At 37.8% G+C, this 26,561-nt stretch overlaps 1 protein-coding gene across 10 annotated transcripts in view; it reads right to left on the minus strand.

Annotated features, from left to right (window-relative positions):
• Positions 1–26,561, minus strand: part of CSNK1G1 (casein kinase 1 gamma 1) — a 164,403-nt gene that overhangs the window by 44,125 nt on the left and 93,717 nt on the right. For 9 of the 10 annotated variants that reach the window (XR_009051412.1, XR_009051413.1, XM_057722805.1 and 6 more), the window contains one exon: positions 22,217–22,286. The exons of the other annotated variant lie outside the window; for it this stretch is intronic. Coding sequence is in view for 7 of the 9 variants with exons in the window: in XM_057722805.1 (XP_057578788.1) it covers positions 22,217–22,286 (70 nt within the window). In the remaining 2 variants the exon portion in view is untranslated. The remainder of the gene's footprint in view (positions 1–22,216; positions 22,287–26,561) is intronic. 10 annotated transcript variants of the gene reach the window in all.

The following is a 26,561-nucleotide window of genomic DNA, read 5'->3' on the forward strand; positions in this document are numbered from 1 at the left end:
CTCCATTTTACATATGAGATAGAGACCCTGAGAGACATTGTGTGACCTTTCCTAGCTGACAGGGTACCCAAACAACACAATCAGACCTCTCAACTCCAGATTCACTGCTCACTGCGTTATACTAAGCTGCCAACACTCTCTGCCTCCATTCTTCCCTTTCATTCATTTGGTTGCCAAAGTTATTCTCCACGCTCCCTATCTCACTTCTTCCAAACCACATGCCTTTTTGGTTAACATTATTCTTCCAGGATATAAATCCGCCGCCCTACTACACAGGCAGCTTAATTTGTCCTATCCACCTCCTTGGTCCCCAATATTTTTATATCAGTTACATGAATTTTGCTTTACAGTTTTTGCATCATTTGTCCATCTCTCTATAGTTCTTGATTTGTTAATTTCAGTTCCTTATCTGGAAAGAGGGCCACCTGGGACATTATTTTTTTTAATTATAAAAAGTGATATATACTAATTTTATTTTTTATTTATTGATTTTTTTTTTTTGGCTACGTTGGGTCTTCGTTGCCGCACATGGGCTTTCTCTAGTTGCGGCGAGCATGGGCTACTCTTGCTGCGGAGCATGGGCTTCAGTAGTTGCAGCATGTGGGCTCAGTAGTTGTGGTTCATGCGTCTATAGCACAGGTTTAGTTGCTCCGCACAATGTGGGATCTTCCTGGACCAGGGCTTGAATCCGTGTCCCCTGCATTGGCAGGCAGATTCTTAACCACTGTGCCACCAGGGAAGTCCTTTATACTAATTTTAAATACAATAGCAAACCCAAAGCAGTACAGAAACATACAAATAAAAAGTATTCATAGCCATAATAGATGATACACATATACATAATTAAAAATACTTTTCTGCAACTTCATTTTTAATTTAACATTATATAATGGACATTTTTCCTTGTTAACACATGTATATACATCATTCATTTAAAAAGTTACATCATATCTCCCATGATGTATCACATTTAATTTCTCCTCTACTGATGGACATTTAGGTTGTATCCATATATTTGGTATTAGAAAAAGATATTATAGTGAATAGCTATTGCTTTTGCCTGACACGCATCCTTTTCTTCCTTCTTATGATGACAACGTCTCACCTTTCCAGCAGGAAAGCACCACTCTCTCATTGTTACTACATGTGCTTAAAGTGGGACCAAGCCATTTCCCACTGCCACCCCAAGGATATGACTCAAACCAGGTTAATTAGGGGACTCTATCCTCCTGCTCTGGGGAGCTGGGTCAAAGATAGGTGCTTGAACTATATCAGTACAATGAGAGTCAACTCTGAGACTTTTTGGAACTATGGAGAAGGAGGAGCAATTTTTGTCCCCTTCGATCACTAAACTGGAAGGAGCTTAGCCTGAAGCTACCAGAGACTACCCCATGAGAACAGGTAGACTACTTATCTGAGAATGAAACCAACAAAGAGAAAGCAGAGCTGAGAGAAACGGACAGACAAATATACCACAAATCTGGGGACCAAGGACAGTGCAGGTCCTGGATCTGGCTGGCCTGGGGTGAGAATCCTGGACTTCTCAGTCCTGTGAGCCAAGAAATTCCCACCTGCCACCTCCACTCCCTCAATTAAGTGAGCTTGAACTCTATCCTTTGACAATGAAAGTGTCTAGACAAACATGCATACAATACTGCAAAAAATCCTTGTGCCTACATTCTGGGGCATGAATACAAATGTATCTTCAGCGTAGATTCCTTGAAGAGGAAATGCTGAGTCAAGGGTCCTGCACATTTAACATTTTAGTATATGTTGCCACATTCCTAGTTCTAAATCCTCTTTGGTCCCTGGTCTGTCTCCAGGGCTAGGCCTCTTTTCACATTTAGTCCCAGCATCCTAACACTTAAGTATCCGGGCCCATGGAGTATTTAAAAATGCTTTCAGAATTCACCTTGACTCATTCTTCCCAAAGCCCCAGCACTAGGTTATCTTCTCTCTTACACGTAGCCACAGCATGTTTGGAGGAGTCTCCCAGCTTTTTGGCAAAATTATCATTGATATTTCAAAGTTGGGAGAATCCTTCCTCCCCCATTGTTTGTTCAACACTACAATAAGAAGTTTCCATTTGAAGCATACCCATATCACAAAAGTTTATGAAGTGTTTTTATATAGGTCCTCCCATTTAATCCTCACAAGTACCTATAGAAATTACTATTCTCATTTTATGGGTAAGGAAATTCATCTGAAGTGACTTCCTCAAGTCGTATAGTGAGTGGTATAGCCAAGACCTAAAACTCCACTTCTCTCTCCAAGTTTTAGGCTTTTTTTTTTTCCGGCTGTGCTATGCAGCATGTGGGAAATTAGTTCCTCAACCAGGGATTGAACCCTCACCCCCTGCATTGGAAGCACAGAGTCTTAACCACTGGACCACCAGGGAGGTCTCCCAGGCTCTTTTATTATACCACATATACCTATATGTGCCCTAAAGTCCAAAGACATCTACAGTGGTAGCAAGGACTACCGGTCACATTATTTTGATAAGAGATTAACCAACTTTATAAAGATTCAGTAAAACGTAGCCTGTGTATGAACCTAAGGGACAGTCACAAGATACTGATGATGTTGACAGGTTATGAACTCAAGGAATAAAGAATAACTTTTTCCTTACAAAAGCACAGGTAAGATTCTATCAGGAGTGCATTGGTAGTATTTTTCTAATACAACTACTAAGTAGTCTTTAAATTAAACCTAATAAATTAAACACATCATTTAGAAATTCACAGGGCCACTTGGCATACGTTTAGATTAATACAGAAAGTATAAAAAGCAGATAAGCACATGTTTTCATTAACTTTAGACCCATTTAACAAATTGTTCCCAGAGGTCTCCTGATTGAAAAAACAAACCCACTAATGAATACAGTCTAATCATAGCACAGAAGCAGTGTCCCGCATTACTGAACTCTCTTAATACTTAATACCCTTCCTTAAGTCAGAAAGAGAAAAACAAATATCGTATATTAACACATATATGCAGAATATAAGAAAACTGTACCGATCAACCAGTTTGCAAGGCACAAATAGAGACACGGATGTAGAGAACAAACATATGGACACCAAGGGAGGAAAGCGGGGGGAGCAGCAGAGCGGTTGGGGTGGGATGAACTGGGAGGTTGGGATTGCCATGTATACATTACTAATAAGAAAAAAATCAAATTGTACACTTTAAATATATGCAGTTTATTGTATGTCAATTATATCTCAATAAAAGTTCTTAAAAAAATACTTAATACCTTTCCTTAAGCATCAAAATAGCCATGGGAAAGTAAAGTACCAAGTGTCACTCTCATTTTCTGAATGGGAAAGTAGAGGTTAAGTGGATTGCCACAGAACCGGTCAATGGAACAGATGCTACGGCCTGCCATTCTTTCCTCGTTTGAGCCTTCACCCGAACACCTCTCCAGTCAGAAAAGATCTGACCTGGTAGGACATTCAAGATGACCTTATAATTCTGGTCACTGAGGAGGCATGTAGACTTCTAAGGAAGTAAAGTGAACTCATTTATCTTGCTGATTTTCAGTTAATCTAAGGAATAAGTGCTTCAATGTCCCCGCTCCCAGTTTCAAACTCAATTAATTTTAAAATGTGTGGTGGTCAGTTTGTCCATTCATCAAACATCACAAGTGAGAACAGAGTGCCAACGAAACAATAAAGAGAAGCATATAACCTTGACTGAAGGGGTTGGGGAAGGCTTCACAGAGAGTGGGGGTCACAGGCTGAGTGCTGAAGGTCGGTTAAGAGCTGATCAGGCTGGAGTGGGGAGAGTGAATCTTGCAGGCTGAGGGGGCAGTGAGCAAAGAGGCAGCTAAAAGCACAAAGGCGAAAGCAGGGTAACAGCTCTCCCCAAATACAAAAACTAAGACTTTTCCTCTCACCTGGAGTTTCTTTTAATTCTGAACCACCTACTGATTAAGCAAATGTCTCTAAAAATTATGGTAAAGGCCATTAACAAAGTTGAAAAGGCAGAGATATCTGAGTAAATAAAAAGATCAAAAGAATAAAGAAAAGGAAAAGTAAGGATTTTATCTGAGTATTATACGCCCATATTACCTTACTACATCTTTAATAACAGAACTAAGTACACACTAGGACCCTAGCATCACCTTATAACAGCACCAATAGAAATATAATGCGAGCCATGAATGAGATCCATGAACTTAAAATTTTCAAAAAGTCACATTTTAAAAGTAAAAAGAAACAGATAAAATTACATTTAATAACAGATTTTATTTAACTCATATCTAAAATATCATCACCTCAACATGTAATCAATTTAAAAATTACTGAGATCGCAAAGCAGAAATAGAGTCACAGATTAGAAAACAAACTTATAGTTACCAAGGAGGAAAGCAGGGGTGGGGTGGGATGAATTGGTAGATTGGGACTGATGTATATATACTACTATATATAAAACAGATAACTAATGAGAACCTACTGTATGGCACAGGGAACTCTACTCAATGCTCTGTGGTGACCTAAATGGGAAGGAAATCTAAAAAAGAGTGGACATGTGGATATGTGTAACTGATTCACTTTGCTGTAGAGCAGAAATTAATACAACACTGTAAAGCAATTATACTTCAATAAAAAGTTTTAAAAAATTATTGAGATATTTTACATCCTTTTTTAGGATACTAAGTCTTTGAAATTCAGTGTGTATTTTATACTTAGAGCACATTCGGATTAGCCACACTTCAGATGCTCAGTAGGCACATGTGGCTAGTGGTTGAGCTCTGTAAGGAGTTATGAAAGATATAAGTGAGGCTGGCTTACATACAACAATGGAGCAGGCAAGAAGTTTTGTACTCAGCAATCTGTATGATCCCGACCAAGAAGCTTTCTGCAGCCCACAACTCTCCTTTCTCTGAAACTGCAGAACTGCTGATTCTGCTTACCTAGAGCCAGTCATAGGCTGTCTCCCTTTTAGAATGTAAGTTAGGGGCAATGCCTACTCTTATTCACCACTGTATCCCCAGGTCTTTAGCTGAGACCAGTACTTAACCCAAGTGGGATGCTCAGTGAACACCTCTTTAATAAATGCATGAACAGACACATACCTGCCTCTGGGCCTTAGCTTATTTTATTCTTGGAAGGCTTTCTTTACCCTTCTATTTGAACATGTTCAAATAAATCACACCTCTTTTTGAAAGTTCAGCCCCATAGCTAGCACCCTCTTTAAAAAGCCTTCCCTGTTTCCCATAATTAGAAACCATTTTTCCCTTCAGAACTTCCATATAATTTTATATGTAACTTAAAAAAAACATTCCGCATATTCTGTGTGCATTACAGTTACTTATATACCTTAGTGAGCTCCTTGAGAGTAGTACAACAACGTCTTACAAAAAAACATTATGAAAGCTCAATAAACATTACATTTTCCTTCCAGTGGGCAGTGACCATGTTATTTATAACTCTGTGTCCCTCGAATTACTCACCACAGGGCTATGGACACGGCTGATGCTGAGTTCTTGTTAGTGAAAACTTCATCTCCTTGCACTATGACTAAAGCAATTATTAGTATGAGACCCTACAAGTTGGTAAGAAAAGATGACATAAAGCAACATGAAGTATAAAGAAAAAGGAAAATGTAGAGAAAAGTTAAAAGTGTGTCAGACTGCTGAAAGCACAAGAGTGCAGAGGTGTACAGAGCTGACAAACTCCTAAGTGGGTGAAATATAAATTACTTAGGAGTTGTTGAAAGAAGATGAAAGTATTGGCCACAAATGTTAAAACTTGATCTCTGTTGGTTTTTGTCTTAAGTATGCTTATAGATATGTTATATTCTACAAATACAAAGGGCTTAGCTAGCAACTGGATTATTATTTTCATAGTAGATGTGTGGCGTTATCTATCTTTATGTAGTCTGTTACTGGAATTTAAGGAAAATATTCTCTCTCACAATGACACTGAGAGACTGCAAAAAAACCCACTGAGTTTTAATATAAGGCAGTAGATACACGCTTTGACCTTCTCATAACCCACAGGAATAATTCACTTCAGCGACTCACCTCTTTCATTTCACAGTACTCCACTGCTTTGGGGATGCTAAATGTCACCTTCCTTCTTAATGATTAACTTTGACAAACTATGAGCTAAGGAGGGGGAGAGACTGAGGGCTGTGGTCAGTCCTATGATGGTCACTGAGACTTCTGCCTTTGCCCTCCTTCAAAAGACATTCTCTAAGGGCAGCCACTAAGCTATTCTTAATGTCTGAAGAATGGCTGTGAGGATATAGAAGGAAGAGAAACATGCAGATACACAGTAAGAGAGTTGTGAGTAAAGACATAAAAGTAAATTATGACCTAGAATTAAAGGGAGAAAATGACATCAGAGACTTTAGGGTCTGTGCCACCTTACAAGCAAGCTTCCTCTGACAGGCTTCAGTGCTTGACCTTTTGCAAACCTCTGCCTGTGTAAGCACTATAACAGTTTTCTGGAACTAATCACCACACTCCAGCCCAGGCCACATACATATAAGTTACTTCGGTCTATTTTTGGAACTTTGCCTTCTATTTTTCATGAATATCCTTAAAAGAAGTCAAAATCCAAATAACAAATTCTGCCTTCACACTGAGCAAATATGCAAAACAATGCACTGAAAAGGTGTCAGTACTTCGTGTAACTGTGAGATGCATGCAGGCCACACAATTTCTATAATAAACTCACAACTCTCTACTTGCAATTAAAGAAATTACTGGCCCAACAAGTCTTCACCAGCAAAATATCTAAAATAGAAGTGGCACTTTTTTCTTTTGCAGGGGATAGAGGGACAAATTTTATGTATATAATTAACAGTAATTATTCTCTATGCCTCATGCGACTTAGAGCTATTTGAGAGTTTTAAGGAGAGAAGGGCCACAGGGTTTTGGCTCTAACAGATAAGCAAGTCTCATACACACGAACTTTTATGCTTATATTTCACAATACTACAGAGTACACTGTTAGCCATAATATGAGAAATGCCCCCATGCTCTAAGCTATGGAAAATGCACACAAAGGACACATAACCATAGAATTTATCCTAGTCCAGAAGTGTACTGAGTGTAGGCTTCAGAAATATCTCCTTTTTATGGTTAACTAGTGTAGCTAGTTAATAAAGGTTAAAGTCATGATGTTTTGTCCTTGGAAGAATGGAAAGAAATGGATAGTACTATCACAACTAAATTAGCTCCATTAAAGACCAGCAAACTAGTATGGAGTATGAAAATTACATCCCTTTTCAAAAATAATTAATTTTTTTGGCTACGTCGTGTCTTTATTTTTTTTGGCTGCGTTGGGTCTTCGTTGCTGCACACAGGCTTTCTCTAGCTGTGTAGAGTGGGAGCTACTCTTTGTTGCAGTCTTGGGCTTCTCAGTGCGGTGGCTTCTCTTGTTGTAGAGCACAGGCTCCAGTAGTTGTGGCACATGGGCTCAGCAGCTGTGGTGCATGGGCTTAGTTGCTCCATAGCATGTGGGATCTTCCCGGATCAGGGATCAAACCCGTGTCCCCTGCATTGGCAGGTGAATTCTTAACTACTGGACCACCAGGGAAGTCCTGACAGTTATGCCTTTCCAAGTCCAGTAAATGAAACAATCCTTCCTATTTTTCCTTCACAAAATTAACAATTTGCTACAGATCAGATTTACACTGCAACATCAACAGAAGCATTTAAATGTCCTTTTAAAATGTCTTCTGAACAACATAGGCATATCTGGAAATGTACACACATGCACACACACTCTCTAAGAGGAGATGACAAGCACAACATACTTTGCCGTGCCTGAAGTTTGCTCCATATACTGTAAGACAGAGCTGTACAGCAAAGTGATTCAGTTACATATATATATATATATTCTTTTTTATATTCTTTTCCATTATGGTTTATCACAGGATGTTGAATATAGTTCCCTGTGCTATACAGTAGGGCCTTGTTGTTTATCCATCCTTTATAAACTAGTTTTCATCTGCTAATCCCAAACTCCCAATCCATCCCTCTCCCATACCCCCACCCCCTGGGCAGCCACAAGTCTGTTCTCTGTGTCTGTGAGTCTGTCTCGAGACAGAAATAGTTTTCACATACCCATCTTGGGCTCTTGCTACTGACTCACCAACTCAAGCACAAGTTCATATTCAGGTTCTTCTCCCTGAGAGGAACAACAGTGACACTGGTGCTGCTCCTTCTGCAAAGTATATTCTAATATACTCAGATATTTCCAAGCATCCTCCTCATCCTTAACCCAGTGGACAGGACTTAACTCTTTTGTTTGTTTTAATATGAGGCTTTTGCTGTTGTCCTAATGTTTACTTATTTCAAGTATGCCACTCATGCTGAGAGGAGCAGGTTCTTCAAAGGGTGTAAGTTTGGCAGAAATGGCTTTAAATTCATCATTCTAGACCCCTCCAAGTATGAGAAGATCTGTCTCTCTTAACACAGGCCCAAAGCAGGTTTTTCTCTTAAGATTATCCTTTTCCAACAAGTGCATGATAAGTACAATAAACACACGCACAATCAGCTCTCAAAGAGGCAGTTCTCTTTCTGGGAGTACCCACTGCCCTTTGCCAGGACATCATATGGTTGTTTTCAGACTCTACTCCCCACTTTGAGAATCTCAAGATGTTGAAATGTCTTAAGGCAAAATGTTTTGCTTTCTACAACTGTTATATGAAGAGAAAGGAAAGTGCGGTCTGTGAGTCCACAATTCTGTCACACTGTTTCTCCCAGTTCTTAAGCCACATTCTTAGAGAACATGCTCTATGCTGAATGGTGGAGTCCATGTGATCCTGCGTACCCTTATCAAGGCACCGGGACCAGGACTGGAAAATTATTCCAAGTTGAGCCAGCCGGTCTGTTTTCTAGGAACTTGCATTTTTCTTTTTTTTTTGGCCGCAACGTGCAGCATGCGAGATGTTCGTTCCACGACCAGGGATTAAACCTATGCTCCCTGCACTGGAAGCGTGGACTCAACCACTGGACAAGTCCTGGAACTTGCAACTGAGACACAGGACTCCAGTCAGTCTTTGCTGGTGTTTAAATGGAGAAGAGCTGCATAAAAGGTTTTTTCCCATCAAATGTAAGGAGAAGCAGAGAAGGTTGGTAATACATAGAAAATGAAGAGGGGTAACAGAAACCAAGGCAAAAGATTTTATGACCCTAAGCAGAAGGAGGGTCAAATACAATGTCAGAGTCCAGAGAGTCAGACAGAAAGCCAGGGACAAAGAGTACTTGTTTTGGTTCCTAGAGGCTTTCTAAGTGCTTTGTTCCAATCCCTAGTGGGACCTGTATATTTCCTTTCTTGGTTGCATGATATTTCCCTATGATTTTTCAGTAAATTCTCCTTTAGAATCATAGCTAATTGGAATAGATTCCAATCTGTAATCAAATGGTGTTTACCAATACACACACATAACTGTTCCTCTCTCTCTTCTTTAACCATCACTTCCTAAACACTATGTGCAAGACACTACACTAGATGCTTTAGCGTGGGGAAAGAAAAAAAGAGATAAGTAAGACACAGACTCTCTCCTTAGGGAGCTTACAGATAGAAAACAGAAAGGTAAATAGCTAACATAATACTAGGTCAAGTCTTTCATAAAAATTAGCAAAAAGAAAGAAGAGTGTGATGCGGAATGGCATAAACATCACATCCACTTACTTAAATTTAATGACACATGCTTGGCCAAAAAAAGTTTAAGAAATAAAAAAACTACCATAAAGTATTTTGCAGATGCATACCTTATTACATACACTCTGCAGCACTGTACATACTAAACACCATACCATGCAGTACATACATGAGCATGATCACATGCACAAGTCCAGTTAGACTACACACGCCACCAGCAATTTAAGAGATTTTTTCAAGGCTGACTTTGATTATGTGTGATTTGCACCTGTGTGCTAACTTTAGCTCCTAACCTCACATGTAACTACACTGTATTTAACACTTGGTTTCCTTAGGAAAACTGTCACCCTTAAAATCCTAGCATTTTAAATAAGATATCTATGAACTAGTAGATAGGTGTGAGGTGTGATCTGTGACAGCTGGTGGTCTAGTTATTGACTGATTATTAGGTTATCCCAGCAGCTTAGTGAACGGAAATATGATGTTCTGAGAATTATCTTAGGATTCTGAACAACACCTCTAGACTCAAATTACGCTACGAAGCTCCTACAGTGGATGGTGCCTCAGTACAGGAAACATGACAAAGTAGCACATAGATGGGCCCCAGCAACTTATTCTCTAACACTTTTTATTATCTGCCTAGAACTGTCTTCAGTATATCCAATATTTCAACTGTTTTTCAATCATAATATTCAACTTGACACTTAACTCATTCTATTCCTTTAGTATCTCATCTCTCAAATCCATATCAGATAACAAAGCCAAAAGAATCCTGGCAACTGTTTGAAACTTACACCTTCCATTTGATAAATATACCCCCATCTTATATTTAAATCAGAAAAATTTCAGTGAATATATATACATAAAAAGACTAAGTAAGTACACATGAGGATAGTAGTTGTGAGTAGAGAGGTCAAATATTTCTTTTATATTCTTCTAAACCTTCAATATTAGTTTTCTCTATAACTTACAAGATAATTTTTTACGTGAAAAAAAGTTTTTCCTTTGGGCAAGCTGCACACAGATAGCTGTAAATTCCTTCTTTAAAGTTACACTCTTAGGACTTCCTTGGTGGTGCAGTGGTAGAATCTGCCTGCCCATGCAGGGGACACGAGTTCAATCCCTGGTCCGGGAAGATCCCACATGCTGAGGAGCAACTAAAGCTGTACGCCACAACTACTGAAGCCCACGCTCCACAACAAGAGAAGCCACCACAATGAGAAGGCTGCACATCACAATGAAGAGTAGCCCCTGCTTGCCGCAACCAGAGAAAGCCTGTGTGCAGCAACGAAGACCTAACGCAGGAAATAAATAAATAAATAAATAAATAAATAAAGTTACTCTCTTTTGGGACTTCTCTGGTGGTCCAATAGTTAAGACTCTGCGCTACCAGCGCAGGGGGCCTGAGTTCAATCCCTGGTCAGGAAACCAGATCCCACATGCATGCTGCAACTAAGAGTTCGAATGCCACAACTATGAGTCTGCATGCCGTTAAGTAAAGATGCAACATGCTGCAACAAAGATCCCAAGTGCTGCAACTAAGACCTGGTGCAGCCAAATAAATAAATATTAAAAAAAAAAGTTACTCTCTTTTTTAGATAGCAGCATAAGAGATCTAGAGTCCTATCTTTTCTGAACTATAACTGTTAAAGAGTGGAGCCAAGCAAAAAGTTGAAAAGTTATGACAACTGGTTCAGTGTGATTGTGTCCAAATAATTCTCTAGCTGCTGATGGACCATTTATGTATGAAGATGTGCAATTATATTGATGAGAACCACACATAATTTCTACCTTCAAAGTGCTTAAATTCCAGAACTTTTGTCAGGTAGTTCTTGGATGCTCTGAGTTTATAGGTAATAGTGAATGTACACATCTCTGACTGTACCCAAATTCCTACAGAAAAAATTTGGAGGACTTCATTCTAATATCTTGAATTATTCATTCATATCTCTAATCTGCTTCCTTAATACAGTTAGTCAAGAATTGCCAGCATAACCAAATAAAGAAGTTGAGAGCTTGAAGAGGAGAGTGTATACATAAAAGAAAGAAGCTGCAACTTAAGTTGGTGATCTCACTGCTGGTGAAATACTGCTGGAAGAGTTTATATACTGAGATTCCATCAATTTGACATTTGTTGAGTCATTGCTTTGGATTAAGTGATATGCAAATAATACTATAATGAATAAAAGATAGTTCTTGCCCTTAAAATGCTCACAACCCTGGGAACCCTCCTACACTGTTGGTGGGAATGTAAACTGGTGCAGCCACATGGAAATCAATATGGATATTCTTCAAAAAACTAAAAATAGAGATGCCATATGATCCAGCAATCCCACTCCTGGGTATATATCCGTAGAAAACTTTAATTCGAAAAGATATATGCATCCCAATGTTCACTGCAGCACTATTTACAATAACCAAGACATGGAAACAACCTAAATGTCCATCGACAGATGAATAAATAAAGAAGATGCGGCACATATATACAATGGAATATTACTCAGCCATAAAAAGAATGAAAAAATGCCATTTGCGGCAACATGAATGGACCTAGAGATTATCATACTAAGTGAACTAAGAAAGAGAAAGACAAATACCATACGATAGGAAGCTAAAATATGACACAAATTAACTTATCTATAGGCTCACAGACATAGAGAACATACTTGTGGTTGCCTGGGAAGGTGAGGGAGGGAGGGATGGACTGGGAGTTTGAGATTAGCAGATGCAAACTATAATACATAGGATAAACAACAAGGTCCTACTGTATAGCACAGGGAACTACATGCAATATCCTGTGATAAACCATAATGGAAAAGAATATGAAAAAGAATGTATAATTGAATCACTTTGCTGTACAGTGGAGATTAACACACACTGTAAATCAACTATACTTTAGTAAAATGAAAGAAAAAGAAGCTCACAATCCAGCAGCATATTATACTGTGAAAAGTCCACAGAGTGAGGGATACGGCTCTCTCTCTACAAGTTCTCATTACAGCACCTCAAGGGTGGAATGTATATAAGAAATAAAGAAGTATTCTTTGAGGTAATTCCCCCCCCCCCTTTTTTTTTGGCTGCACCACATGGCATGTGGGATCTTAGTTTCTCGATCAGGGATCAAACCCTCATCCCCTGCACTGGAAGCTCAGAGTCTTAACCACTGGACCGCCAGGAAGTTCTGAGGTAATTCTTATGTTATGTAAACTGAACTGAGTGATAAAAAAAAAAAAGAAGTTTTGGTCACTGCCACGCTAGAGCAGAGATCAGCAAACTATACCCTTTAGGTCAAATCTGGCCCTTCTACTTTTGCATGATTAGAGAACTAAGAATGGTTTCTAGATTTTAAAATATTTTTTAAAAATTTAAAGGAGAATATTTCGTAAGTGAAAATTCCATAAAATTCAAGTTTCAGTGTCCATGAACAAACCTTTACTGGAATATATCTCATTTGTTTACAAATTGTTTATGGCTATGTTTGTGCTACAAGGACAACAAGAGCTGAATATAGATAACAAGACTGCACAGCTGCAACAGAGACAAGTGGTCCACAAAGCCTAAAATATTTATTATTTGTTCCTTTACACTGTCTGGTTTCCTAAGAAATCTCACCTTCCACACTGGAGGCAGGACACAGCCCAAGCATTTGCATTTTTCATTTTGGGGGGCAATGACCTTCAGTAACATTCCCACAGACCACTGTAATAAACCTTACTTGTGATGTTTCAACAGTTCATCAGTAGTTAGACCACTTCCTTTGAGAATTCATAGATGAATCCAGTTATGATAAGAACCAAATATTAACGAGTCCCTTGGCCTGGTCCTTGTAAAATAGTTTCAATTCCATTTTACAGAACAAAAATAGGTACGGCAATTTGATTTTTTTTTCTGGGGTTCTTTTCCAGGTAGTACAAGATGGCTGTGACCAAGTGTCCCCTCCAAACTTGCATGATAGGCTGTGGAGCTGTGGAAGTAAAAAGCATTCATTCTCACTAAGCAGGCTCATAACTGTATTTCAACCCGACCGTATTCAGCTCTTCTGAAAGAAACAAACATTTCCCTCAAGATCACAGATGTGATGGGTTCACCATAGCAGAATCCTACTCTATTAAGTCAGAGAAAGGACTGGGAAAAATTAAGCCACTACTGTTTGAGAATCCATCATAAATTCTTCAAAAATGAAACTGCTATCTCTTCATTCAGATAGTTTTCAAAGCTATGAGAAATGTAAATAGGATATTTCCATTTCTACAGGAAAGTTAGATTTTAGGTTTCAATGTAAAACAATACTGCCTTGTGTTTATATAGCACTTTTCCCTTAAGGATTCAAGGCCTTTACAGACATTACCTCATTCAACCCTAGAAGGTCTGCAAACTCGATAAGAAAGAGGAGGTTTCCTTGTTGTGTGAATAAGGAAACTGAGGCATAGCAGGGGCAAATGGTTAACAGTAAGTCACAGAAAAACAGTGGGAAAACGTGGGCTAAACTTTTCTCCTTGCTCCCATTCTTGGCTGTCTCCACTCATGCACACTGCCTATAATTAGAAATGGCAAGTGTCTAAATCTCCAGTCCTCAAAATGTAATTTCAAGGCTGTCCATTTATACTAATTAAGATCCGTTTTCCCTGAATTGGTGATCTATGTCTCCTCTCTCTATAATATCTCTGGCAGAGAGACTTCTGAAATACTTACATATGGCAAGAAAGAATCCAGATTTCACTTTCTTTTACCAAGTTCACTATTTCATCCTTTCGTCTTGTTATGAAAACTTTCTGCCCAACTGGAGACCAAAAAGTTTCTTCTCAATTCCTTAAAGCACTCCTAACTATTGAACATCTAAGTTGACGCATGTTACTTGCTCGTAACCACTCGTTATGATTCACTTCTACTTTCAGTAAAATTCCCATCTTTTCAGCGTCCCTTCAGATGTTCTCATTTTTTATTTTCCTGTGTACTGCTTCCTGTGTTTGCCCAGCTTGTTTATAATGTACTCCTAAGGAAGTTTACAACACTATAGGAGGGTTTTGACAATCTCACACTTTCTCATGATTTTCTTCAGATCTATGGTTTATTCCTCTGTTGAAGTAGAACCATGTTCCTATTAATTTAACAGTTGCCTAGGTTTAAAGCTCTTTTTCTGGTACCAACCAATACCTCCTATTGTTTTTTTTTTTTAAGATAAATTTACTTATTTATTTATGTCTGTGTTGGGTCTTCATTGCTGCATGCAGGCTTTCTCTAGTTGCGGCGAGTGGGGGCTACGCTCCACGGCAGTGCTCGGGCTTCTCATTGTGGTGGCTTCTCTTGTTATGGAGCATGGGCTCTAGGTGCACAGGCTTCAGTAGCTGTGGCTTGCGGGTTCTAATGCACGGACTCAGTAGTCGTGGTACACGGGTTTAGTTGCTCTGCGGCATGTGGAATCTACCCAGACCAGGGCTTGAACCTGTGTCCCCTGCATTGGCAGGAGGATTCTTAACCACTGCGCCGCCAAGGAAGTCCCCCTCCTATCTTTTTGGATGACATATAAAACCATTCCCTTCCAGAAACTTCAAAATTGCAAAGCCAATCAGCTCTATGAATACTTTTTAAAAACAAATTGATTGGTGTATAGTTGATTTACAATGTTGTATTAGTTTCACGTGTATAGCAGAGTGATTCAATTATACATATACACATATATTCATTCTTTTTTCAGATTCTTTTCCCATATAGCTTATTACAGAATATGAATCTTTCTTTACTCATAGCATAAAGGTTTCAGTGGGTGAAAGTGGCTTGGGTGGGGTAGCTCTAAACTCCTCAGCTGCACACATGGCACAAGTATTCAACACAAATAATTAATTTACTTTAGAAAGAAATGTTTCAAAATGTAGATCACCCAAGGCCATAAAAGATTTTGGAGGTAACAAACGTATGAAATTTGGGGGCACCATATGAAACAGGAAATCCTATGCTTTCACTGGCGGAAAGTCCAGGGGGGCTTTGCTTCAAGTAACACTTTTGCAAGTATCTTCCACTATTCTGTCACAATTAGGCAAGGGATAATGGGTAGAAGGCGCCAGGCAACTGCTCAGTATACACACAAGACAAAAATCTGTACCAAAACATGGGACAAACACATCTTAGCTCAGGTTTTCCTACTGCGTAACCCTGGGTAACTAAGTTACTACACTTCCCTGTGCTCCAAATGGAAAAAAATGAAATAACGATATAAAGTACCTAGTGGGCACTTAAGTTCACTTACTTTCTCTTCCCAATGAGACTTTGCCTGGACTTTGTTACACTGTGAAATTTCAGTAAGTAAGTAAGTTAGTTAGTTAATTTATTCATTCATTTATTTATCTTGCTGCAGGAATTCCCCAATCAGGGATCAAACCCGTTTTCCCCTGCAGTGGGTGGAGGCTTGGAGTCCTAACCACTGGACCGCCAGGGAATTCCCTCTTGCTGTCTTAATTTGAGGATTAGCAACTCCTTTACAAGACACCCAAAGCAGAATTGTCATTAGCAGATTAGAATAGCTGCTGGAAAGCTAGGACATGGCAGCTCAGGCTTAGATCAGCTATGATATATTTATTTCTAGAGCCCCTGAGAATTCTTCCCAGGCAGGTTTCTGGGTGGAAGTGGAATTAAATGTTTAACCAGAGCAAGATGAGTTCTTCTACTACCTTTAGGATCTCTCAATACAATTAAGAGGGTTCCAGAAGCAAAGAGATCATTGTACTATCTGTTTATAGTATAAATTAAGCCTTTCCAAATGCCAAGTCAAGTGACAGGAATTTACCATAACCCACCCTAGTACTTTTACTAAAAATGTCAAAGCTATTGTTCAAAATCACTGTTCCTAAGAAACAGCTAACTCAGAACAGCAACAAAAGGCAATTTTATTGCTCCTTCTGGCTAAGTCAGAGGCCTCCAGCCGGTTTTATCACTTGCATTCTCATTTCTGTATCTAGAGTCCTGTTTTCTTGTCATTTGCAGAGTTACCCCTCCCCCCATCTTCTTTCATTTGCTCCTGCTCTTGTTGACTAATCCCCTCTCCCTTCCTCCCTCCCTGCTGCCACTTCGGCTGCATACGTGGTTCTGGCTTATTCATCTTTTAGTTAATTCCCAAACATACACTGACCCCTATTATGTGACCAGTCCCTATCGAACTATGAACCTTCAAGCTCATATTGTCCCTTTCTTATGTTTAGCCTCTCTGTTGAGGCTACTGGTTTTGTCTATCTCTGCTCCAAATCTGTCATCCACCATGTCTTACTCCTGTGTGTTAGGATATAAGCTAAAGTGGAAGGTGTACTGGATAAAAGATCTGTGGGCTGGGAAATTTAAAAACTGACAATGTATATACTCTCCTAAGAAAAAGGACACTCAGAGAATAGGGAAACCTAAAAAACATTCCCATAACAGGAAAATAAGTTTAGAACTTACTCATGATGACTATAATACAATTAACCCAACAATGATCACTGAAAAAAATAAGAAAATAAGAAAGATGGTTAAAATTTGCTGGGTGTTTTCATCTGCTGAATGCAAGGCTTACACTCTTTAATTACCATGATTAAATGCTGCTGTTCTTTCTTGTGAAGCTGGCCCATTGTACCAAACAAATACTGAAGCTACCAGGAGGGCAAGTCCCAGGGAACCCAGAATCGATCTTTAAGTCCCTTAGTTCTAATCTTGTGTACTCAGAACAACCTATAGAAAGTTACATCTGAAAAGAAAAGCATAATTGTGCTCAATGCCAAAGCCCTTTGTACTGTAAAAAATCAAAACAGCGATATAAGAAAGAATGAAGCAAAAATAAGACAAAACTGAAGAATGTACTTGGTTTAGTCACAGGAGAAAACCTAAAACTTTGATGTTCCAACAGAGAGGAAAGAATAATACAATAATTTTTCATAGTCATTACATATAACTGCAGAGTTTACACTTTAAAAATATTGTTTTTCTTTGTAATAAATTTGGAAATTCTCCAGCAATATCAGGCTCAATAACTGAACCATAACTGGCAAATAAAAATCTACCCAACCCCCACACATCCAAGTATGTGAAAACAGTAGATAATGTTCCCATTTGGATTCACTGACTACTGGGTGTCCACTTTGCTAGTTCTATATTTATGATGTAATTAACTTAGGAAAAAATATGTTTATGTCTTCTGAAACTAAGATATCAAGTATAAATATCTGCACCAGGATTTTTTTTGCATGGTAACATGGTCTTTAAGAGTTTTTAATACAATCTCAGTGTTCAAGTAGGTCTTAAAAAGTCACGTATTCTAACTTTTCACCCAGTGCACAAATCTCCCTTAGGATATCCAGAATGTGTAACTGTTCAACTTCTGCCTGAAAACTGCCCTCCCCCTAAGAGATAGGAAATCCTATTGCATAAGACAGCTTATTCCAGCTCACAATTTGTTTTTTTTCCCTTCATACAAGAAGGTGTTTGGAAAGAAAGGAAACACGGTATTGCACCACTTTATTGTGATGGAAGAGGTAAGAGAGACCATAAATCCACTGCTGCAGTCTTTCAAAAAATTAGTTATTACAACAACAACACTAAAAACAATAGTACATGATCAGGGCAAAAACCACACTAATACAAAAGGATTAAAGTGTAAACTTAAAGACTGCTTCCCATTTCTAATCATTCTCTTCAAAGATAATCATTAACTTTTTAATACGTCCATACAGATATTTTCTGTGCTCATGGACGCAGCAGTATTATATATATTTTTCTTGTATTATAGAAATATAATCATGCTATACTATTTTGCAAAACTTTTTACTTCAAGAATATATTGGGGCATCTTTCCATGTTAGTACACAGGGCTCTACTTTCTTTTTACTATAAATATATCACCATCGGTATAAATATATCACCATTTACTTATCCAGATCCATATTGATGACATTCAGATTACTTCCTTTTTTTTTAAAGGGGGGAGGGGAGAGAGGTATTTATTTATTTATTTATTTAGGCTGTGCCAGGTCTTAGTTGCAGCACATGGGATCGTCATTGCGGTATGCAGACTTCTTAGTTGCGGCATGTGAACCCTTAGTTTTGGCATGTACATGGGATCTAGTTCCCCAACCTGGGATGGAACCCAGGCCCCCTGCATTGGGAGCACAGAGTTCTTACCCAATGGACCACCAGGGAAGTCCCTACATTACTTTCACACTTTTAATTGTTATACAAAGTCAAACTTATCGAACGGAAATTTCTTTCAATAATTTTTGTTCTGGAATTTAATAGATCTTTGTTCTATCATTTAACAGATCTTTAAACATTTGAAAATCACCATCATATCATATGGGGAGTAAATGGCAGAACATATGAAAGAAAATTTTGAGTTATATATTCAGGTATCAGAAATCAATAGGGAAAGTGCTTCTTTCAAATAAAAACAAGCTAAAGGGCTGACAACACAAAATGTGTGCCTAAGTTATAGTCTATGAAGCTGACAGGATATTATACAATGATTAGAAATATGTATCTAATGCAGCATCAAGACAAATGTTAAAATATTCAGTGAATGAAGACATGCAATTGCATGTGAACTGAGATTAACTATGAAATATGTCTGCATATGAAAAAGAAACGGTCAAATGAAATGTGGCTGAGTTAGGGTGGTAAGAATATGGACCATGATTTCCTTTCAAAATACCCTTTAATACTTCATAATTTGGTTTCTACAATAAATGAAAAAAGGAAAAAAATGACAGCTTTTAGGAAGACCAAAATCCCCATTCTGTCTCAAGGCTCTCTAGGCCCTCTTTCTTCCCTAATTATCTTAGAGATATCAGCCTTCACAGTAAATAATCAGGTCTTGAAATTCTTGATGGCAAAGTTACAATCAGCAAACAAAGCTTAAGGTGTGACTGTTCACTAGAGAACACAATGGTATGGAAGGGAAGAAGTTAGAGACCAGACAAAGAAAAGAAGGGACAATGAGGAAGAGCTCCACCTTAAAACATGTTCACAATCATCCAACCATTTTCATTGTGTCTACACACGAGTAGAGAACTGGTATGAATTTCCAGATCATATGGTCAGGGCAATGTGGGGGTCAAAAACCAAGGTAATGAATGAGACTTGTGTGCTTAAGGAGAAAATGGTCATATTCTCAAGCCAACACAAAAGCTCTTATTTTAGGAATTTAAAGTCTCAAGCTCTGGTCACAATAGTTATACCAGCGTCCTTTAAATTCATAATCATTTACTTCTCCCCCCAGATTACATCCATTTATTTCATAAGTACTAATTAATTCCTTGAACAAACCTAAGTCACAATGGGCTTTTTTTTTTTTTTTAAGTATTCCTTGTCATGAAACCCAAATATTTTGCAAATCTTTGGCCTATGCTGAATAATGACAGACAAAGCACCAGTGAGTAAAAACAATGATTGAATTATTTGGGGTTGTGTGCGTCTGACATGAAAGGTTTTTTATTTACAATGCCGCAACATCACCTTGGTTCTGAAGAGAGTAGCATATGTGCTCTAGCTCCTCACACATTAACTACTGATGAATCACATTTGCAGCTGGAAACTTCACTCCAGAAAAATAGGAAGAGAAATGCTCGTGCCTATAAATTAGGAACAAGCTCTAGTGTTCATGCTCACATTTATAGGGAGACATGGTGAAACCGTGTCTACTTTGTCAACTGATCTACTTTCAAAATAAATTTCCTGGCCTCTCGCCTTCTGAGATGGCTCACACTCTGTAGAGTATGTTTCTCGCAGGGCCGTTCTCGCCTTTTGAGATGGACCACAGTTTGTCTACAGAATGTGTATCTCTCTAGATAAATCCACTTCTTACCTATCATGAATGAAGGAATGAATGAATGAATGAATTTCCTTTTTTTTTTTTTTTGGCCATCCCCGGGAATATGTCTCTTAATAACTTGGCAAAAATCTAAAATGCATGCTTATCAAATCTGCCTGACTTCCTTCTGTCACCAAAATTCATCCCAGCTTCCTATTATGTGAAAGAACTATGCTGAGCCTTGAGATACATTAGAGACATCAGGGTGAAGAAGGCACAAGCCTGTTCTTAAGGAGTTTATAGCAGTCTTATGGAAGGGGGATAGGGGAGGATACGCAGTTATAATTAAAAAACAGTCAATATGTAATCATCAGTAACAGAACCAGGATTGAAAAGCATTCCAATACTTAGTAATAATGGGATAAAATAAGATGATCCTTAGGAGGTTTAGATGATCAAAATCAATTATATAACCATAAAAAATACAGAAAGCCTTGGATGATGGCAGCTTAAACAAAAAAGATATAAAGGTTTCAACTGAGTAGAACTCCATAAATGCATAAAAGTCCACTATGTAAAATGGCTGTTAAAATAGCTAATCTAAATTAATAGAAGTACTGTGTCCAGGTCAAGGAAGATAATAATCCCACTGCCTCCAAATCCAGAGTTACTGGTGCTGTTGTTTGAGGCTTATTTAAGAGGAAAATCACAAAACTAGGAGTGTGTGCATGTGTACATTCATGCTTGTTAGTGAAGCAATGACAGTGAAGTATCTGTAAATCACATAATGCGAAAAACTGAAGGATTTGAAGACACACAGCTTAAAAGAAGACCTGCAGGTGAGCAGTGGAGGGACAGCATATAATAGTCGAGATGAATGCTTTGAGCTGTCTGCAAGAACTCACGTTAGGTTCAATGAAAGACAAATGCTCATCCTGGTCTCCCTAAGTTATGACTATGGCTGATTACTGCCATGGTCAGAGTATAAGATGACTTGAATAACACCCAGTGGCTCTTACATAATTCTATGTATCTTAGGAGGTGAAACTCAAAGTCTTTCAATAGTACCTTCAATAATGGTACTTGAAATAGAAACTGTTACAGTCATTCACAAAAACTGTCACATTGAAGAAGCATAAAACACAGGAATGTCTATTAATGTCAAATAATGAAACTAGCACTGAACAGGTATCCTATGGGTTCAACCTCCTTAGGGTTGGTAACATTTGTTCAGTCAACATATTTTTATGCAAGTCAGTAAAGTATTTCAGAAATTTAAGCTCTCTGATACAAAACCGAAATGTTTTTAAAAATTATAAACTTCATTTCTTAAAATCCTCAAAGGTCATAGGTTATTACAACCATATAGATAGGTCTTCCAAATTAATGAGAACAAGAGATAAAGTGACAGTGTTAAGGTATTTCAGAAGATATATTTTAGTAGTATGTCTTTAAAATGGATATATAGTCTCAATGTGGTGAAAAGAGCTGGAAAATTACCAACACCTCCTCCTTTCTTTCTACATACACAAAGGAATGAAAAGAGAATGAATAGACTACCAAAAAAGCAAAACTGCATACCATGTGTATTTCAGGTGGATGAAAGCATTCTGTGAGCAATCGTGGCAGCACAGACCCCCCCAGATCAACTCAACTCCCCTTCCAGATGCCAGAGAGTAAGTAGTTTTTTAGTTGACTATGTGTATTTACCTATCCAGCAACCAGGGGAGATATATTGTCTGGCAAAAAGGGTAGACAAGAAAATTTACATATGTTAGGGCTTCCAACTAAGCTATATGCTAAATAAACGGAGAAAACAGTGACTTACCTGCACTGCCGAGCTGTTTATAAAACCTGTACTCTAAATGAAGCTGTGGAGCACGTGATTTTATTGGTTCCTGAAACCCAAGAAGAGAAATTGTGATCAGATTTAGACAGAATTTTTTCATTCTTAGGTTTTCAGAGTAAACCAGGGCTAAGACCATTTAATATTTTAAAGATGATATTCATATATGATAGCATTTTCTTACCACAATTTCTCTTTGAAAGCACATCTAGGGGAAGATGAAGCTGAATTATATATAATCCCTGCCTTGGATATTTAAATAAAAATACTCCGTATGAAACATCACTCAAGGATAGCTCTCTCACCATGAAGTATTCTTCTGAAATGTATTCTCCTAAGAAACCAGATGCCAAACCTTTTAATTAAATACCAACAAGAATTTCCTTCTTGTTTTATTATGAATTTGGGGTAGTAAATGGTTTTACTATTTATAGAAAAATGATATATGCTCAGGAAAAAAATTTCATATACACAAAAATTAGGAAGTAAAAATAACCTGAGATCCTATGATTTAAAAGAAAGGCACTATTAACATTTTGATGAATATTTTTCCAAATATTTATTTATACATATATTTATATAGAAAGTAGACTCAAAATGTATTTTAAATAGATGAGAGCATACCATCTTGGTGTTCTGTAATGTGCCTTTAAATTCAATATGTGGTGATGACATCATTCCACAGCAGTGAGTAAAACTGTATATGTGTGTGTGTGTACATACACACAAACTGTAACTTTCGGACATTTGAACTGTTTTCAGCTTTCAATATTATTAATAAAGCTGTAGGAACAGTGTTATGTATATTTATTTTTACACTCAGAATTACAGACTGTAAATGTAACTAAGATATGTAACTTGTAACCTGAATTAATATGGTGCTCGAGTTTTTAAAAACAGAGTTTTCTAAAGAGCCCAAAGATAAAGCAGCCATACTACCACACTTTGCTCTACACGAAACTTCAAGAATTGGCTGGCTAATTATTCTGAATTGACAGTATACCAGGTAACTAGTTAACAAGAAAATCAAACATTATCCTGAAAGATATATCTGTATATGACTTAGGATGGCTATTATCAAAAACACAGAAAATAACAAGTGTTAGCAAGGATGTGGAGAAATTGGAACCCTTGTGCACTGCTGGTGGGAATGTAAAATGATGCAGCTACTGTGGAAAGCAGTACGGCAATTTCTCAAAAAATTAAATACAGAAGTACATGATCCAGCAATTCCACTTCTGGATATATACCAAAAGAATTGAAAATGCACTCAAACTGTTATTTATAGACTCATATTCGTTGCAATACAATTCACAATAGTCAAAAGGTGGAAGCAACCCAAGTTCCACCCATCTATCAACAAATGGATGGATAAATAAAATGTGGTTACATTTTGTTCCATACATGTGATGGCATATTATTTAGCCATGAAAAGAAAGGACATTCTGACACATGCTACAAAATGGATGAACCTTGGGGACGGTATGCTAAGTGAAATCAGCCAGACCCAAAAGGACAAACACTGCATGATTCTACTTATATGAGGTACTTAGAGTAGTCAGATTCATAGACAGAAGGTTGAATGGTGGTTGCCAGAAGCTGGGGAGGGGAGAGGGGAATGCTCTTGGTGTTTAATGAGTATAGAATTTTAGTTGAGAAAGGTGAAAAAGTTCTAGAGATGGATGACAGTGATGGGTGCACACCAATGTGAATATACTCAATGCCACAGAACTGTACAACTAAAAATGATTAAAATGGTAAATTGGAGAATCAATTCCTTACCAGATATATGACTTTCAAATATTTTCTCTCATTCCATGGGTTATCTTTTCACTCTGTTCAGAGTCCTTTGATGCACAAAGGTTTTTAATTTTGATAAAGTCCAACCTATCCATCTTTTCTTATTTGTGCTTTTTGTGTTATATCCAAGAAATCACTGCCAAATCTAATGTTATGAAGCTTTTCCCCTAAGTTTTCTTCTAAGAGATTTATAGTTTTGGCTCTTATGTTTAGGCCTTTGATCCATTTTGAGTTAATTTTTTTGTGTATGATATAAAGGGTCTCACTTCATTGCATGTGGATCTCCAGCTTTCCCAACACCATTTGTTGAAAACACTGTCCTTTCCCCACTGAATGATTCCTTGTCCTATTTTTAAGATAGGCTCAAAAGAAGGAGAGTTCCACAGCTTCCCTGGATAATTCATGCTGGCGTTTAACAAGTTTCACGGTTTGGAAGGTCTTTAAATGTAACTTCAATCTCCACTTACTGAAACTTCAGCCTATTTCTCTTATATCCTCAATAAGAAAGATAAAACAGCTCCTGAATAACCTGTGAATACTATAACAGCTATCTTCAAATAACAAAGCTATTCAATCATTTCTTAAACTTCCTTTATTCAGGCAAAGTAATTTCAATTTTTTTAACCTTTCCTCACTGGTCCTATGTTTTGGTTCTTTGATCACCTCTGAAGGCTCTTTCTGAACCCACCTGAAGTTTTCTGCATTTTTCTTAAGATATGGAATCCATAGATTTCAGAATTCAGAACTTTCCTTGAAGTTATCTAGTCTCTCTGTTTGCTTCTAGGAAGGTTTTATCTAAATCAATTCAGGTAGGCTGGAATATTTTAAAGCCCTGAGGAGCTCTATGAAAGAACTCATACCCTTCTTTGACTGCAAAATCAGCAAGCATCAGAGTTGGACTTCAAGTTTCTCAAGATTCTTGTAGTCCAAAAAAATGTACATAAGAATAATTATACTGTAGAGTCACTTCCTTATTCATTGATCTCTTCAGACACAGAGTCTCCATTTGGGGTTTAGATCTTCTAATATATCACCATCAAAGAAGCCAATTACAGAATTTGTCTTTCAGCAAAATCATTAATAATTCAAAAGAAACCAAAAGAAACAGTGATGACAAACTGATATGGAACCAGAGGTTGATCTAAACTCTAGAAAGAGGAGTGTTCTTTCTGGAGAAACAGTCTTGAATTCTCACAAACCACAAAAGTCAATGAATTTTAAAAAACACAGATCCTTCTTCAAACAAAATACTCTCAAACTTCACACTGGAAACATTAATAGGAAATATTCAATATGATCTTTGGTAAATAAGTTAGATTAAAAAAAGCAGTAACTCTTTAGAGTTATAGGGCTAAAAGTGGGCATACACATCACATATATTCAGACTTGAGGGACTTCTCTTTCTTTTTTTTTTTTTTTTTTTGGCACACGGGCTTAGTTGCTCTGTGGCATGTGGGATCTTCCTGGAGCAGGGATCGAACCCATGTCCTCTGCATTGGCAGGCGGATTCTTAACCACTGCGCCACCTAGGAAGCCCTTTCTTTCTTTTTTTTTTTGTTTTTTTGTTTTTTTGTTGAGGGACTTTTTATCACAGAAGGAAGGCCTTACATCCTTCAGCCAACCCCTTCAGCACACAGTCGTAACCTGTTCAACCAACTGGAGCTTCAAATGCTCTTCTGAAAGAACTATGAATAAAGGACACTTCAAACAATCTATAGACTGTAAAAGGCAGTAGGATTAGCAGCAAGGAGAGCAAACTTTTTAAACAACTGTTAGAAAACCTCTGTTAAAAAGAACCCCAGAAACCTCGGGGATAGGGGTAAAGAAGGGGTTCATTACACTAGATGGTTTACACTGTATCTGATTTTTTAATAAAAGTTTCTGGAAATCCAAGAAAAAAGAGCAAACAGTGAAGATCCACACAAAGTAGAAAGGAAGCACTACCAGCAGGGCTTCCTTGTATTTCTGTGCCAGATGCTGATTACATTTCCACAGAGGGCTGGCTGTTTGCCAGAATCACGGTTATTCTGGAACACACACGTCTGCCTGAAATCCTAAACTGACAGTAGACAGCGATCTTGTAGGACTGTAACGCTTAAGGCAAATGTTGCTGTTACAGTGAAAAGAGCTCAATTACTGCCATCATATCTCCCACAGAGAATACAGCCCCACAGCAAGACAGGAGGGCCAAAGATAAGATTATTATCCTCTAAAAGCCTTTATTTAAGATTTATTTGAAAGAGAAATGAGGTAATGAGGGACACTGTACTAGATGACATGAAGTCTATTTAGCTTTAACTCTTGGCCATACAAAGAATAAAACTTTAATAAAATGTAAGTGAAATGCAGTGGTCAGTCACATCAATAATATCTAAACAGGTCGACTAGTATGAACCTGGAAAGAGAAATCTAGAAAGAAAACAAAGAGTTGCCCCTAACAGAAAGCCTCAGAAGTCGTCTTGATAAATAAGAGGACAATTACAAATATATGGTACTGAGGCAACATTTCAAAGTGTTTTAGGGGTTG

This window comes from Hippopotamus amphibius, chromosome 2, assembly GCF_030028045.1.
Source record: "Hippopotamus amphibius kiboko isolate mHipAmp2 chromosome 2, mHipAmp2.hap2, whole genome shotgun sequence".
Lineage (NCBI taxonomy): Eukaryota > Metazoa > Chordata > Mammalia > Artiodactyla > Hippopotamidae > Hippopotamus > Hippopotamus amphibius.